The 17,404-nt window shown below is 39.3% G+C and overlaps 1 protein-coding gene and 1 long non-coding RNA gene across 5 annotated transcripts in view; one reads left to right on the top strand and one right to left on the bottom strand.

The window, feature by feature from the left end:
• Nucleotides 1-2,305: 2,305 nt before the first annotated feature.
• LOC121397591 lies at nucleotides 2,306-9,532 on the bottom strand. Of its 2 annotated transcripts, none has more exons than XR_005963776.1 (2): nucleotides 9,327-9,532; nucleotides 2,306-2,598 (listed from the first exon to the last, which is right to left on the bottom strand). It is a non-coding gene; the product is annotated as an uncharacterized LOC121397591 (long non-coding RNA). The 2 variants fall into 2 exon arrangements; XR_005963775.1 differs by lacking the exon at nucleotides 9,327-9,532 and adding an exon at nucleotides 5,224-6,175.
• LOC108700612 overlaps nucleotides 5,891-17,404 on the top strand; it is a 47,389-nt gene continuing 35,875 nt past the window's right edge. The window contains exons 1-4 of one of the 3 annotated variants that reach the window (XM_041574531.1): nucleotides 5,891-5,934; nucleotides 9,834-9,895; nucleotides 11,562-11,600; nucleotides 17,276-17,375. In XM_041574531.1, coding sequence (XP_041430465.1) covers nucleotides 9,863-9,895; nucleotides 11,562-11,600; nucleotides 17,276-17,375 — 172 coding nt within the window. In that variant the 5' untranslated portion in view covers nucleotides 5,891-5,934; nucleotides 9,834-9,862. Of the gene's footprint in view, nucleotides 5,935-9,554; nucleotides 9,672-9,833; nucleotides 9,896-11,561; nucleotides 11,601-17,272; nucleotides 17,376-17,404 lie in introns of those variants that run through there. The other 2 variants (XM_041574529.1, XM_041574530.1) reach the window with 2 other exon arrangements.

Genomic DNA, 17,404 nt, shown 5'->3' with positions numbered 1-17,404 from the left:
ACACATAAAACCATGCTGGCACAAACTCATAGTATTATGATTTGCTATGAAGTCCAGTATCTTATCCTTTATTAACCTTTGAAAAGCTTTCCTACCACTGATGTCAGACTAACTGGCCTATAGTTTTGAGGCTGAGAATGGGATCCTTTTTTGAATAGAGGCACCACATTAGCAATTTGCCAGTCTCTCGGCACTATGCCAGATCTCAATGAATCCTGAAAAATTAAGTAAATTGGTTTGGCAATCACAGAGCTAAGCTCGCTAATTACCCTGGGATGAATACCATCTGGCCCCGGACCTTTGTTAATCTTAACATGTTCTAGTCTCTTTTGAATTTCCTCATGTGTGAATCATGCATCATTAGTTGCATTACTAGAATTGGGACTGTTAAGAAGGAAACATTCACTTACTGGTTGCTCATTTGTGTAGACAGATGAAAAATACGAGTTCAGAATCTGTGCTTTTATTTTCATCACCCAGCTGACCCCCCTCTGATAGTAAGGGTCCCACCCCTTCCTGCTTCATTTTTTTAATATTAACATATTTAAAAAATAATTTTGGATTTTTTTTACTGCTTGCTGCAATATCCTTTTCTATAGCAATTTTAGCTTGCCTTATAGCTTCTTTGCATGATTTATTGGCCTCCTTGTACCTTATAAATGTTTCGGCTGTACCAGCTAACTTGAAAGCCTTAAAAGCACGTCTTTTCTTACCCACCTCAACACCAACGCTTCTATTGAACCAAAAAGGTTTTGCTTTGCAACGACATTCCTTGCTTACAAGGGGAATATACTGACAAGTAGATTTATTATAAAGACTTCCCATTTTTGTTCTGTGTTTAACCCTATGAAAAGCATTTCCCACTTAATATGTTGCAGAGATGCCCTTATACTGTCACAGTTTGCACGTCTGAAATTTAGTGTTTTAGTTACTCCCTTATAGAATTGCTTCTGCAACAGAATCTCAAAGGAGACCATGTTATGATCACTATTCCCTAAATGCCCCTCACCCACACAAATGTTAGAGATTACATGTATTAGAGCTCACTCAAATAACTGATTCCAGTACAAACAAAATCTAACAAAATAACTGCCTTTTGCACAAATCCTGCATGTAGAGAGACATGATGTCTGGTGAGTTTAATAGAGTGAGCTCTAATACATCTTCTAGGCAAAAGGAGCCCCCCTATAAGATATATTGGATCTAACTGTCAGTGAATATCTGACACCCAACTGCTGCATGAAGAGAGAATGAAGAGAAACAGATGCTGAGAGAGGAATAGTGAAGATAAACTTGATTATTTTAGAAACAATGCAGAATATTTAATTGATTGTATTTACAAAGTCAATTATATCAGTATGATGAAGCTTATATTAAATTTTCATTTTCACGGTAGTTCCCCTTTAAGTATTTCAGCTGAAGTTTTATCTTTGCAAAAGGGAAAATAAAGCTTTCTAGATTTCAAGGCTTATCTCCTTTTACTGTATAAAATGTAACTTAACTTCTTATCTAATTTTACATTACCTCTTTGTTTGTACCTGTCTGTAGATAGCAGATGGGAAAGGGTATGTGAAAGAAAAAGCAAAAGAACACAGTTAATCATTATATAATTTCTGAGAAATGCTATATACAGATGGCATTGAGGTCCTTGGGAATAAGCGGCGTGCGAGCTGCCGGGGGGCCCTGCTCCATTTTTCACCACCTCCACCAAGTCACAAATCTATACAAATCTCAGCCTCTCTACTTTCCTCTCCACACATGAAGTATATAAAGTTCTCTGTTTAGCTATTCCACAAAACTCCTCTTTTTCATACAAACTAAGAACTTATAAATCCCACTCTCACTTAGTCTTTCTTTCCTTTCTATTACTGGCAGCTGGGGACATTTCCCCAAACCCTGGCCCTTACCCCATCCCAGTTATATCACGGCCACAATCTCCTTCTCTCTGGAGCAAATTCTAACAGTACAGAACACTTACTCCTATACCCAAAAACCCAGTTAATCTTTCCTGTGCTCTCTGGAATGCCAGAACTGTCTGCAACAAACTCACCGCTATACACGACCATTTCATTGCCAATTCCTTTAACCTACTCGCACTTACTGACACCTGTCTCTCTCCTACTGACACTGCCTCACCTGCTGCCCTGTCCTATGGGGGCTACACCTTACTCATACTTACTCATACTTACTCATACTTACTCATACTGTTATGGACAGAAATTTGTCCTGAGAGTATCTGTCCCTTCCAAATTGTGGTGAATAAGTTCAGTTAACTGATAAGAAGGAAAGACACTGAAACAGACAGTTCAGTATACAAAATGCTTCTCTCTGCTTTATTCTAAGGCACACAAAGGTTATATAGGCTAAGTGGGGGTTATGACACCCCCGTAAGCTTGCGTTTTTGCTATATAGCTTCAAATGGAAAAGTACAAACTACAAAAATATGTTATGCGGTTTAATGTAGCAGTCGTCTTCAGGAAACAGGTGCAGAGGGGCATAACCACAACCGTCGTGACCTTCTTAGCACGAGTCTGTTTCTGTGAAGAGGTTCCTCTTGGTTTCATCCTAGCTTGCATCGATATATGGTTTTGCAAATAGCTGAGCAAGGAAATATAGAAAACACACAGTATAACAGTAAAATAGACTTTTTAAACGATAGTAAACAGAATAGACTGACCAGTCCACCACAATACTTACTCATACTCCCAGACCTGGTAACAGACCTGGAGGTGGGGTGGGTTTGCTTCTCTCTCCCCGCTCTACTTTTAAAGTTCTTCCACCTGTTCCCTCTTTATCATTCTCCTCATTTGAGTCTCACTGCATTAGGCTCTTTTCTCCTGTTTCACTCTGCATTGCTGTCATATATCCACCACCAGGAGCAACTGCACAATTTCTGGACAACTTTGCTGCTTGGCTTCCTTACTTTCTTTCATCTAACATCCCATCCATCATATTAGGTGACTTTAATATACCCGTTAACAACATTAACAACTCTTCTGTCTCTAAACTTCTTTCACTAACCTCCTCCCTAGGCTTATCTTTGTGCTCAGACTCCCCCTCTCACTCCAATGGTAATGCTCTGGATCTCATATTTACCAGACTCTGTTCAACCACCAATTTTACTAACTCCCCATTTCCCCTCTCTGATCTCAATATGCTCACATTTCAACTCTCACTAACTCCCTCCTCACCCCCTGCTATTCCCCAAACACGTACTTACTGTGACTTGCAAGCTGTAGTCTCATCTCTCTTCTTCCTTTGATGCTCTTCACTCTAATATCTTGGCCATCTCATGTCCTAATGTGGCTACCTCTGTCTACTATAGTCCTCTCACCACTGCCCTCAATGAGCTGCTCCTATAAAAACTAAACGTTCTAGAACCAAACCACTTCAACCTTGGCATACTGCTCATACAAAAGTACTCCAAAGACATTCACGTGCACTGGCGTAAATCCCATTTAAAATCAGACTTCTGGAGCTACAAATCTGCCCTACGCTCCTATAACACCGGTCTTTCCCAAGCCAAACAAACATACTTTACTTCACTCATTAACTCACTTTCTAAAAAAACGGTACAACTTTTCTCCACTTTTAACACTCTTCTTTCCCCTTCGCCACCCCCTCCATGCCCATCTGTCTCTGCTCAAGATATTGCCGAGCACTTCAAAAACAAAATTGACACTATCAAATGTGACATTACACTACTCAACCCCCCCTAGACTGCCATCACCCTCCCTCCACACTCCCCAGTCTCTCCTGTGCTCCTTCACCCCTGTCACTGATGAGGAAGTCTCAAAACTGTTGGCCTCCTCTCACCTTACCACCTGCCCGCTTGATCCAATTCCCTCAAAACTTCTCCACAATTCCATTCCCTGTCTAACCAAAGCCTTAACTCATCTATGTAATCTCTCGCTCTCAAAGGGAATCTTTCCTTCACAACTAAAACATGCTCTTGTCACTCCCATTCTGAAAAAACCTCTCTTGATCCCTCCAATCTTGATAACCTCTGACCTATCTCTCTGCTCCCTTTCATCTCTAAACTACTTGAGCACTTAGTCTACAACCGACTAACCTCATTCTTCTCTGACAATAACCTGCTTGACCACCAGAGACTGTCACCTCTCCAGTCCATAATAAACACTGGCGCAAGGCTCATAAACCTCAGCAACTGCTCCTCCTCTGCCATGTCACTCTTCCAATCCCTGCACTGGCTTCCTCTACCTTTCAGAATCAAATTCAAATTAATGACACTGACATTCAAAGCACTTCATAACTCTGCCCCACCCTACATCTCTGAACTCCTCTCTATATACTCACCCAACCGCTTACTACGCTCCTCTACTGACCTGCTACTCAACTCTTCTCTCATTACCTCCTCACATGCTCGCATTCAAGACTTTGCAAGGGCTACACCCACTTCTCTGGAATTCTCTCCCACGGTCTGTCCGTCTTTCTCCCAACCTTTCTGCTTTCAAGAAATCTCTTAAAACGCACTTATTTAGAGAAGCCTCCCCTCACTCTGCTTAACTACCAAATGCAACACCACACACAGTACTACATCTCCCACCCACTCTGATCTAGCCCACTCCCTCACCTTGTATCTTATTCCCTTCCCTCTTGATTGTAAGCTCCTTTGCACAGGGCCTTCCTCACCTTTTGTACCGGTATTGGTTGTGATGTATGTAACTCCATATGTTCTATGTAATTAGTTGTATAAACACATTTACTTTACAGCACTGCGAAATATGCTGGCACTATATAAATAAATGTTAATAATAATAATAATAATAATTTCATGCTTTTCGAAAAAAAAAAAAAATCAAGCGGTTCGGGATAAGCCTCAGAAAAAATTATATGGTTCGAGGTTTCACTCGATTTTATTGAGTTTTCCCTCCGATTAAATGGTGCTTTTTTAATAATAAATAAAGTCAAATCATGGATTCTAGTTAGGTTCTGGTCGGATTTTTTTTATTTAAAAAAATCAGAAGATTTTGGATTTTGATAAATAACCCTGTCTAGTGCTTAATTTTGTTTTCCCATCTACCTAATGGCTCAAGCATCTACCAAACAAGGATTCAGGGTTATAGTCATTAGCTCTGGTCACTATCATGTAGGGTACATTTAGGTCCTCCTAACAGTAATGGCTTACTCATATTCTTATATAGAAGTTTTTCTCCCCCTTCATCTCTGGAGAGGGTGGGTCAAAATAGCTGTCAAACTCACCAGATTTCCTTGTTACCCACCCACCATCCCAACCACCATCCTTGATGGGCTTGATGTTGATTAGATGACTTTGATGGAGGGAGGTCCATGTCTTTATAATGGAACAAGGAGGTTGCAATACACTGTAAGCCTAAGGGAAATTGTTTGACAGAGTATCATGGTTTCATTTCAATTTGTAGAATCAGCTGTGCAAAAAATTTTAAAGTTTGTGATACCTTTTATTGGCTAACTTAATAAGTAACAATTGCAAGCTTTCATAGCACACAGGCCCCTTCTTCAGGCAAAATACAAATGAAAGTTAAAAAGGCACATTATTTATACTGTTAGATCAATGAAAAGGGGTTTAATGGCAATAATTTAGAAAGTTAAAGATAGACAGAGATGACTTTTAAAGATAATAAAAGTAATTAAGGTGGGTTGTAAATAGTCTAGTGGTCTGGATTCAGTCAGGTCACATAGTGTGACATAGACCAAGACAATAAGGATAAGATTAACAAGACAAGTGCATGATTATTGATTGGAATCAGCTATGTCTGTGAAAAAAATATTTTTTTATGAATCACTTGCATAAAACGGGAACCAAAAACTTGATATATTTCCAGCCAATGGAATAACAACAGAAAGTGAAAGGGATAATTAATGAAAGATATAAAAGCACCTGTCGGTTGTACAAGGTTAAAGGCTGGTCACTATCCTGTCTGACTCTTCTAGGTAAGTGTTCTGTAAGAAGTGTGATTAGCAACGGCAGATTATACAGTAACCAGTATACTTCTACTTGCATGGAAGTCAAGTTAGTTTTTATGAAAATCCTTTTTTCTGTTCATGAAAACTGCCACTACACTTACAGTATTACACAAGTCTGTAAATCAGTGACTTATTTATGATACAGGTATGGGACCTGTTATGCACAATGCTCGGGACCTGGGGTTTTTCAGATAATGAATCTTTTCAAAAATTGGGTCTTCTACTGGAAAATCATATAAACATAAAATAAACCCAATAGGCTGGTTTTGCCTCCAATAAGGATTAGTTATATCTCAGTTGGGATCAAGTACAAGTTACTGTTTTATTATTATAAAATAATGCCCCAGTAGCTCCCCATCTTCTTTTCTGCTGATTCACTGTTATTAATGGATACGATTATATAATTGTATAATAGAAATCTATATTACATATTTCCAATGTCTTGGATAGCTGGAGGGAGCTGGGCCTGTGACTAATTTTCCTAAATCTGAATATGTAATGATTACATTTCATAGTAGGCCAAATCTTTTCTTTTGGATAAGATTTAGGGGCCGATTCACTAACTTCGAGTGAAGGATTCGAAGTAAAAAAACGTCAAATTTTTTTTGGGCTACTTCAACCATCGAATGGGCTACTTCGACCTTCAACTACAACTACGACTTCGAATCGAAGGATTCAAAGTAAAAATCGTTAGACTATTCGACCATTCGATAGTCAAAGTACTGTCTCTTTAAAAAAAACTTCGACCCCCTAGTTCGCCATCTAAAAGCTACCGAAGTCAATGTTAGCCTATGGGGAAGGTCCCCATAGGCTTGGCTAACTTTTTTTGATCGAAGGATATTCCTTCGATCGTTGGATTTAAATCGTTCGATCGAAGGAATTTTCCTTCGATCGTACTATCTGCGCTAAATCCTTCGACTTCGATATTCGAGGTCAAAGGATTTCAATTCCTAGTCGAATATCGAGGGTTAATTAACCCTCGATATTCGACCCTTAGTGAATCGGCCCCTTAGTATTTAGTAGAAGATTTAGATTAAGTATTTAGTAGAAGATTTAGATTTAGTATTTAGTTCAAGATTTAGTACAGAATTTAGTATTTAGTACAATATTTAGATTTAGTATTTAGTTCAAGATTTAGATTTAGTATTTAGTACATGATTCAGATTTAGAATTTAGTTCAAGATTTAGATTTACTATTTAGTACATGATTTAGATTTAGAATTTAGTTCAAGATTTAGATTTACTATTTAGTAAAAGATTTAGAGTTACTATTAAGTACATGATTTAGATTTAGTATTTAGTAAAAGATTTAGAGTTACTATTTAGTACATGATTTAGATTTAGTATTTAGTTGAAGATTTAGATTTAGTATTTAGTACATGATTTAGATTTAATATTTAGTTGAAGATTTAGATTTAGTATATAGTACAAGATTTAAATGTAGTATTTAGAACAAGATTTAGATTTAGGGACCCATTTACTAAGGGTCGAAGTGAATTTTCGAATTCAAAAACTTCAAATTTCAAAGTAATTTTTGGGTTTTTCGACCATTCGAATGGCCGTTTTCGAACGAAGTAAAAATTGTTCAATCGATTAAATTGTTCGAAATGAAAAATACTTCGACTATCGAAGTAAAAAATTCAATGGTCACATTTCGAAGTTTTTTAACTTCGAAATTCGACCCTTAGTAAATGTGCCCCTTAGTATTTAGTACAAGACTTAGATGTAGTATTCAGTGAAATTCAATAAGAGTGGATATAGTGCCCTTGTAAATGTAATTGCTATTGACAGTACCAGTGGTGGTCCTGACTGCATGCACCACTGAAACAATGTAACAGAATTCAGAGCTAATTAAGCTAAGACTACATTTTACACAACCCCTTGTATACCTTATCATTATTAAAATGTTTTATAGCAGTGCATGTAGTCAAAACCAGCAGTGCAGGGCAGGGCCGGACTGGGGGTAAAAAGCAGCCCCGGCAAAAAAAAAATCAAAGCAGCCCACATGTAAACACACAATGGTCTGACTTGTACACATCCACTCATATATAGGGGTAAAACTGCAAAAATGTATGTATAAACAAATCCTTGCTTTCTGCAGGATGTAAAAAAATATTATAGAAATATATTTTTATTGGTAACACTAAGTAAGATAACCATGGTGATAAGGTGTGCTGTAAAGGTATTCCTGAATGAATTAATGGATTTCAAGTGAAAACGTTTCTCACTTGCTACTGTTTATTCATAAAAAAATCCCCCATGTAGCCACATGTTCTTTTTTACAATTCATTCTGCTGGGTACCTACATAATCTAGATGACAGTCCCAGACCCAACACCACAGTAAAAAAAGCCACACAAACATGGGAGATAAAACAAACACTAAAAACTCATTGGTTACCAGGGACCCCCATACAAGTAAAAAAAAAACAATTGGTGGTTAGGGGGCTAGGGCCCCCCCATAAAAGTTAAAAAGACTTCATTGGTGGACAGATAGAGACTGTAGAAAGAGAGGGACTCACAGAGAGAGTCAGAGTGCAGAGAGAAGCAGAGTGCAGTGAGACAGAGTGCAGAGAACAACAGAGTGCAGAGAGAGAAAAAGACAGAGTAGAGAGAGAGACAGAGTGCAGTGAAAGAGAGAGTGCAGTGAGAGAGACAGAGTGCAGAGAGAGACAGAGACTCACAGAGAGAGACAGAGTGCAGTGAGAGAAAGAGAGAGTGCAGAGAGAGACAGAGACTCACACAGAGAGACAGAGACTCACACAGAGAGGCAGAGTGCAGTGAGAGAGAGACAAAGTGCAGAGAGAGACAGAGACTCAAAAAGAGAGACAGTGCAGAGAGAGACAGAGTGCAGTGAGAGAAAAAGAGAGTGCAGTGAGAAAGAGAGACAGAGTGCAGAGAGAGACAGAGACTCACAGAGAGAGACAGAGTGCAGTGAGAGAAAGAGAGAGTGCAGAGAGAGACAGAGACTCACACAGAGAGACAGAGACTCACACAGAGAGGCAGAGTGCAGTGAGAGAGAGACAAAGTGCAGAGAGAGACAGAGACTCAAAAAGAGAGACAGTGCAGAGAGAGACAGAGTGCAGTGAGAGAAAAAGAGAGTGCAGTGAGAAAGAGAGACAGAGTGCAGAGAGAGACAGAGACTCACAGAGAGAGGCAGAGTGGAGTGAGAGAAAGAAAGAGTGCAGCAAAAGAGAGAGAGAGGGACACAGAGAGAGAGAGAGAGAGAGGCAGAGAGAGAAACACAGACTCACAGTGCACAGAGAGAGGGGGGGAGAGAGAGACAGAGTAGAGAGACAGAGTGCAGGCAAGAGATTCCTGAGAAGCACAGTGACTGCTGGCGATGTAGTCCCCTTCTTACCACATCAGTTCCTGTACTTCCGTCTTCGGCATCAGTGATGTCCACGCTCGTAAGGGGGGCCGGCTAATCCTGAAAGAGCAGCACAGCAGGCCCCCCTTTGAGCCTAAATCCTGCCTGGCCCAAGACTTTCTTCCTTGTTCCCCCCTGATGGCAGGCAGGCAGGCCTGCACACAGCACAGCATGAGAACGGAGACGAGTGGAAGGGGCGGAGCCACAGTGGGAGCTGGGACGGAGGAGCGGTCCTAGAGCCCACAGGCAGTTTGTAATGAACATTATAGATCAGGAGCGGCCCACTTTATGAAAATACAGAGCGGCCCCTAGGGCAAATGCCCGAATAAACAGATGGTCAGTCCGGGCCTGGTGCAGGGAATTGCAATGGAGAGACAAATACTGCTTACTGTTACCATTTCCTTCTATAGTATAGCGAGGTTGAAATATTTTTAAAATTAATTTGCGTAAGTGCTGAATAGACTTATAATCTGTAATATTTTCTTTTTTCATATTTAGATAAAGTTGTGCTCAGACTACACTAAAAAATGGAATTTATTCTTGCATTAACTTTGGCAATGGTAAGAAAATATACACCATAATATTATTATTTGAAGTTATCTCTTATCTAACAATGCCAGCAGCACCATAGTTTGTCCTTTACAAAGCACTGGTAATGCCCCATCGAGCAGAGTCATGCAGTTTTGCTCTTCAGTCTCCATGACATAGAAAGTACAGAGAAGAGCAACTAAGCTGATAAAGGGAAAGGAAGGGATCAGTTATGGGGAAAGACAAGTTGGGATTGTTACACTGGAGAAGAGACAGTTAAGGGGATATGATCACTATATATAAATATATAAGGGGATATGATCACTATATATAAATATATAAGGGGATATGATCACTATATATAAATATATAAGGGGATACGATCACTATATATAAATATATAAGGAGGTATGATCACTATATATAAATATATAAGGGGGATATGATCACTATATATAAATATATAAGGGGGATATGATCACTATATATAAATATATAAGGGGATACGATCACTATATATAAATATATAAGGAGGTATGATCACTATATATAAATATATAAGGGGATATGATCACTATATATAAATATATAAGGAGGTATGATCACTATATATAAATATATAAGTGGGATATGATCACTATATATAAATATATAAGGGGGATATGATCACTATATATAAATATATAAGGGGGATACGATCACTATATATAAATATATAAGGGGGATATGATCACTATATATAAATATATAAGGGGATATATCACTATATATAAATATATAAGGGGATATGATCACTATATATAAATATATAAGGGGATATGATCACTATATATAAATATATAAGGGGATATGATCACTATATATAAATATATAAGGGGATATGATCACTATATATAAATATATAAGGGGATATGATCACTATATATAAATATATAAGGGGATATGATCACTATATATAAATATATAAGGGGATATGATCACTATATATAAATATATAAGGGGGATATGATCACTATATATAAATATATAAGGGGGATATGATCACTATATATAAATATATAAGGGGGATATGATCACTATATATAAATATATAAGGGGATATGATCACTATATATAAATATATAAGGGGGATATGATCACTATATATAAATATATAAGTGGATATGATCACTATATATAAATATATAAGGGGGATATGATCACTATATATAAATATATAAGGGATATGATCACTATATATAAATATATAAGGGGGATATGATCACTATATATAAATATATAAGGGGATATGATCACTATATATAAATATATAAGGGGGATATGATCACTATATATAAATATATAAGGGGGATATGATCACTATATATAAATATAAGGGGATATGATCACTATATATAAATATATAAGGGGATATGATCACTATATATAAATATATAAGGGGATATGATCACTATATATAAATATATAAGGGGGATATGACCACTTTGTATTCAGCACATATGGCTGACAGTGAATTCCACCTGCTGATTGGTTGCTATGGGTTGCTACACCAGTATTATACTCTGCACTCATTACATTAGTATAATTTACAGGAAAGCCAGTCCTCAGATCTGTACTCCATAGAATCTTCTGCCTGAATGGGAGAAAAAAAATAGTTTTGTGCTTGTAATCCCATTTAATGTTTTTTTTCTTTTACAGTACGGGACAATTGGCATATTCTATTATTTTAAAAAGAAGGTAAGTGATGTATCTTCTTTGTGACACAAGGTGACACAATTTGGCTAAAATAAACATGATACAATTTTGGTTCATTATATAAAAGTTATGCAAAGAGAGAGGGAGCTACAGTATATATCACTTCGTAGCAGCTCTTGTTTCTATTCACACTTATTTTCAGCACTTTCTGGGGGAGCCCGTAATGCTCATTTACAAAGTGCTACCCCCGTTGTACAGAAATTGAAGCATTTGCTGCACAAATTGCTGCCATTTATTAATGGTCGCTTTCAAAGCCAATTTGTGTACAAAGCACTTCTACATACATGTAACACGTTTTTGGACTATCCAGACCAACGGGGTTAACAACCAGCTAGTATACTAGTGAATGGGTTACACTGAACTCTAACACTCAAGGCAGGGCCTTCGCAAAAGGAAAGTATTGAAGGTGTGGTGTAGTGCAACTACAAGTCCCACAGGCTACTGTATTTTAACCAATAAAGAAATGGATGCCAGGAGGTTCTTGCAAATCAAACAGAACAAAATAACTTTATTTGTCAGAGACAAATGATCCACAGGTTACTTACATCAGTAAAGAGGCATTTTCAGAATATATAGGCACACAGCTCAGACAGAATATCAGAGGCAGGTACATTCCCTGAGGATGTAGTCAAGGCAGTACAGCACCTCCAGGCAGAAATAACTCACATGTGGTCTGGATTTCACCCAGTGGAGGGGTCAGGGAGGAGAAGCTAAAGTCTGACACCTTATCCACTGTGTCCCTTCACTGTAGGCAAATCTTACAGCCTGGGAAGCTACTCCCTGTTACACCTCCCTGATGGAGCACAAAGCTGCTCTTTCTCTCTTCCATCACTGTCTTACTCTCCTAGAGAGTCTATAACATTATATTCCTGCCACTCACTAGCCTCATTCACGGGGTCCCTGCTCCCCGACTTCCAAACTAGAGGTTCAGGTCCCTCTATGGCAAACTGGCTTTACTGGGCCTTGTTGTACCCAGACTCCCAGGAAACATCCAGCTGAATCAGCAACCAGAAGCCAAACTCCTCCCCTTCTCACTCACTATACCAAAGTGTGACAAGGTGTGGTCACAACATCTCTTGGCCAATAACTGGGATATGTAAATTACAACTAGATGCATGGGCATCTGCCAGCAACTAGGAAGTGTAAGGATTTAAAGCCATAAGGGCACATTAACCCTATGGGCCCCTACATACATACAGTCATATGAAAACCTTTGGGAACCCCTCTCAGCCTGCATAATAACTTACTCCACTTTCAACAATAAAAAACCAGTGCTATGTATTTCATTTCCCAGAAACATCTGGTACTGGAGTGTTTGCTGAACAAAGATTTTTAGTGAAGCAGTATTCAGTTGTATGAAATTCAATCAAATTTGTGTACCCTTGTAATTTTGGTAATTTGAATGCATGTAACTGCTCAATACTGATTACTGGCAACACCAAATTGGTTGGATTAGCTCGTTAAGCCTTGAACTTCATAGGCAGGTGTGTCCAATCATGAGAAAAGGTATTAAGGTGACCAATTGCAAGTTGTACTTCTGTTTGACTCTCCTCTGAAGAGTGACAGCATGGGATCCTCAAAGCAACTCTCAAAAGATCTGAAAACAAAGATTGTTCAGTATCAGGGTTTAGGGGAAGGCTACAAAAAGCATCTCAGAGGTTTATTAAACTGTCAGTTCCAACTGTAAGGAATGGAATGAGGAAATGGAAGGCCACAGGCACAGTTGCTGTAAAACCCAGGTCTGACAGGCCAAGAAAAATCCAGGAGCGACATATGCGGAGGATTGTGAGAATGTTACAGACAAGCCAAAGATCATCTCCAAAGACCTGCAAGAAGATCTTGCTGCAGATGCAGGTGTATCTGTACATCGTTCTACAATTCAGCACAATTTGCACAAAGAACATGTGTATGGCAGGGGGATGAGAAGCCCTTTCTGCACTCACACAAACACACTCGCTTGTTCTATGGAAAAGATCATTTACACAACACACAGACATTTGGGAACAAAGAAGAACACGACATTCCAAGAAAAACACCTGCTACCGACTGTCACATTTGGTGGAAGTTCCATCATGCTGTGGGGCTGTGTGGCTAGTTCAGGGGCTGTGTGGCTAGTTCAGGGACTGTGTGGCTAGTTCAGGGGATGTGTGGCTAGTTCAGGGGATGTGTGGCTAGTTCAGGGGCTGTGTGGCTAGTTCAGGGGATGTGTGGCTAGTTCAGGGACTGTGTGGCTAGTTCAGGGGATGTGTGGCTAGTTCAGGGGATGTGTGGCTAGTTCAGGGGCTGTGTGGCTAGTTCAGGGGATGTGTGGCTAGTTCAGGGGATGTGTGGCTAGTTCAGGGGCTGTGTGGCTAGTTCAGGGGATGTGTGGCTAGTTCAGGGGCTGTGTGGCTAGTTCAGGGTCTGTGTGACTAGTTCAGGGGCTGTGTGACTAGTTCAGGGACTGTGTGGCTAGTTCAGGGTCTGTGTGACTAGTTCAGGGGTTGTGTGGCTAGTTCAGGGGCTGTGGGGCTAGTTCAGGGGCTGTGTGGCTAGTTCAGGGGCTGTGTGGCTAGTTCAGGGGCTGTGTGGCTAGTTCAGGGGCTGTGTGGCTAGTTCAGGGGCTGTGTGACTAGTTCAGGGGCTGTGTGGCTAGTTCAGGGGCTGTGTGACTAGTTCAGGGACTGGGGCCCTTGTTAAAGTTCAGGGTCGGATGAATTCAACCCAATATGAACAAATTCTTCAGGATAATGTTCAAGCATCAGTCACAAAGTTGAAGTTCCGCTGCAGGGGTCGGATATTCCAACAAGACAATGACCCTAAACTCACTTGGAAATCTACAAAGACATTTATGCAGAGGGACAAGTACAATATTCTGGAGTCCCCCGACTTGAATATCATGGAAAATCTATGGGATGATTTGCAGCAGACTGTCCATGCTCGGCAGCCATCACATTTAACTGAACTGGAGAGATTTTGTTGGACCAATGGTCACAAATAGCCACATCCACAATCCAGACACTCATCAAAGGCTATAGGAGGCGTCTAGAGGCTGTTACATTTGTAACTAAGTATTGATGGAATATCTCTGGGGTGCCCAAATTTATGCACCTGTCTATTTTTGTTATGATGTATATTGTAAATTTTCTGTTAATCCAATAATCCAATCAGTCACTGCTGAAATACTACTGTTTCCATAAGACATGTTATATATTGAAAGCTCAGCCAATGATAAACATAACTCCAAAGAATTTAGAGGGGTTCCCAAACTTTTTCATATGACTGTATGTATCATGCTCTCCTGGGGCTTGAATTTAGGACCTCCTGTTTGTTGTCCTGGGTCTGTTGCATCACCCCAGCAACCTCATTGGTTGAGCAGGGTCAGCCAATCTGCAGCCACAGTCCTAATGCGTGAGTTTTGTTGCATGGCCTGTGGCTGTACGAGGTGTCCCTTGGTGCTGCAATTACACTGGAATTATGTGGAAAGGCTGCATTGTGGGTTAATAGCATGGAAAATTGCATCTAAAGTTACACTTTGCACACTACCAGTGTAGGTTTCTTACTAGTCTGAGTATGCTAAGAATATTGCATATGCGCTATGCAGCAGGATAGATTCATTTCCTGAATTTAGCACTTTATAGAGATTATTTACTTTTACACAGGTTGCAAGTGCTAAAATTTTAAGGGGGTGCAAGAGTGTGCCCCTTAGTGTGCAACTAGCACTTGCACCCCAGGAAATGCTGCACTCTTCTTGTAGTGCTGCTCTGAAAATCCATTATGAGGAATCGACCACACTACCAGGAGGTGTAAAACTGGCAGGCAGTAAGGGCATACCCTGTTGTAGCCTTATCTTCTACTGCTTCCATCTTCACCATCTGAATGAATATGCAAATTAAGTGATAGGTGTTGGATATTCCTACATGCATCCCCTTGTCTGCCACTTCTTGTTGTATAGAGCACTGACAAATGCAGTATTGTTTCTATTTGTGCAGATGAGACTAAATTGTGCAGAACTATAGGTTCCATGCAGGATGCTGCCACTTTGCACAGTGATTTGTCTAAACTGGAAAACTGGGCAGCAAACTGGAAAATGAGGTTCAATGTTGATAAATGCAGGTTATGCACTTTGGCAAAAATAATATAAATGCAAGTTATACACTAAATGGCAGTGTGTTGGGAGTTTCCTTAACTGAGAAGGATCTTGGGGTCTTTGTAGATAACAAGTTGTCTAATTCTGGGCAGTGTCATTCTGTGGCTACTAAAGCAAATAAAGTTCTTGTATAAAAAAGGGCATTAACTCAAGGGATGAAAACATAATTGTGTCTCTTTATAGGTCCCTGGTGAGGCCTCATCTGGAGTATGGGGGCAGTTTTGGACTCCAGTCCTTAAGAGGGATATAAATGAGCTGGAGAGAGTGCAGAGACTAAGTGCAACTAAACTATATGGTACAAAAAAGTACTACTACAGTTTATATTAACAGGCTGCTGTGTAGCAGTGCATGTATGGCTGCCCCCATGGTTACACAGCAGCTTGTTTATATAAACTATAGTAGTACTTATCTGTTATCTACTGTGTATCCTGTGCTTGAATGGCTGCCCCCATGGCTACACAGCAGCTTGTTTATATAAACTATAGTAGTACTTATCTGTTATCTACTGTGTATCCTGTGCTTGAATGGCTGCCCCCATGGCTACACAGCAACTTGTTTATATAAACTATAGTAGTACTTATCTGTTACCTACTGTGTATCCTGTGCTTGAATGGCTGCCCCCATGGCTACACAGCAGCTTGTTTATATAAACTATAGTAGTACTTATCTGTTATCTACTGTGTATCCTGTGCTTGAATGACTGCCCCCATGGCTACACAGCAGCTTGTTTATATAAACTATAGTAGTACTTATCTGTTATCTACTGTGTATCCTGCACTTGAATGGCTGCCCCCATGGCCACACAGCAGCTTGTTTATATAAACTATAGTAGTACTAATCTGTTATCTACTGTGTATCCTGTGCTTGAATGGCTGCCCCCATGGCCACACAGCAGCTTGTTTATATAAACTATAGTAGTTTTCTGAAGCAAACACACCAGTTATACCAGTGCAGGACAACACTGCATTATATTTGTATTACTTTAAAACACTTTCATTTTTTGATGTTACTGTTTCTTTACAGGTGAACTGCCCTTTTTTTACAGTCTCTACTTGTAAAATATGCTTTATCTTTAATAAATTTGTGAACATTCTATGGTCAAAGTAACATTCACCAAGGTGATATTTTAAATACCTTTAATATGTGGAAATGAAGTTACAGAGACAGAATAGACAAAATATTTAGCCAGTAAAATGCTCTATTGTCAGCCTAACAAAAATAATCCAATATGGATATAATGTATACAGGAAGTATTATGTGTGGGGTATGAGTGGGTTTTGTGTGTGTGAATGAGAAAATGAACAATACTGCCCTTTGTTACTGTATATATATATACATCCACAGTGGGATACACTTCCCCCACCCATATCCATAACATTCCATTTGTTGTGATTTAAGGTGAAGCTTGCTCCTTAAAAAACTATACATTTAAAAATATCTCTAATATCATGTCTACAATGCAAAAAATAAAATATAAAAGGCAAAAGTTCGATAACTTCAGATAAAATCAAATTTTTTTCTTCAGCAGTCGGAATTTGATAAACTTGGAGACCTGATTGAGTTCGACCGAGGTGACAACAAACTCTGGGGAGTCTATGTCGGATTTGGCATAGTTGTGTATCGAGATAGTAAGTAACACTACAATTCCCTTTCAAGA

Source organism: Xenopus laevis, chromosome 8S (genome assembly GCF_017654675.1).
Source record: "Xenopus laevis strain J_2021 chromosome 8S, Xenopus_laevis_v10.1, whole genome shotgun sequence".
NCBI lineage: Eukaryota > Metazoa > Chordata > Amphibia > Anura > Pipidae > Xenopus > Xenopus laevis.
This window is presented reverse-complemented; position numbering and strand designations above follow the sequence as displayed.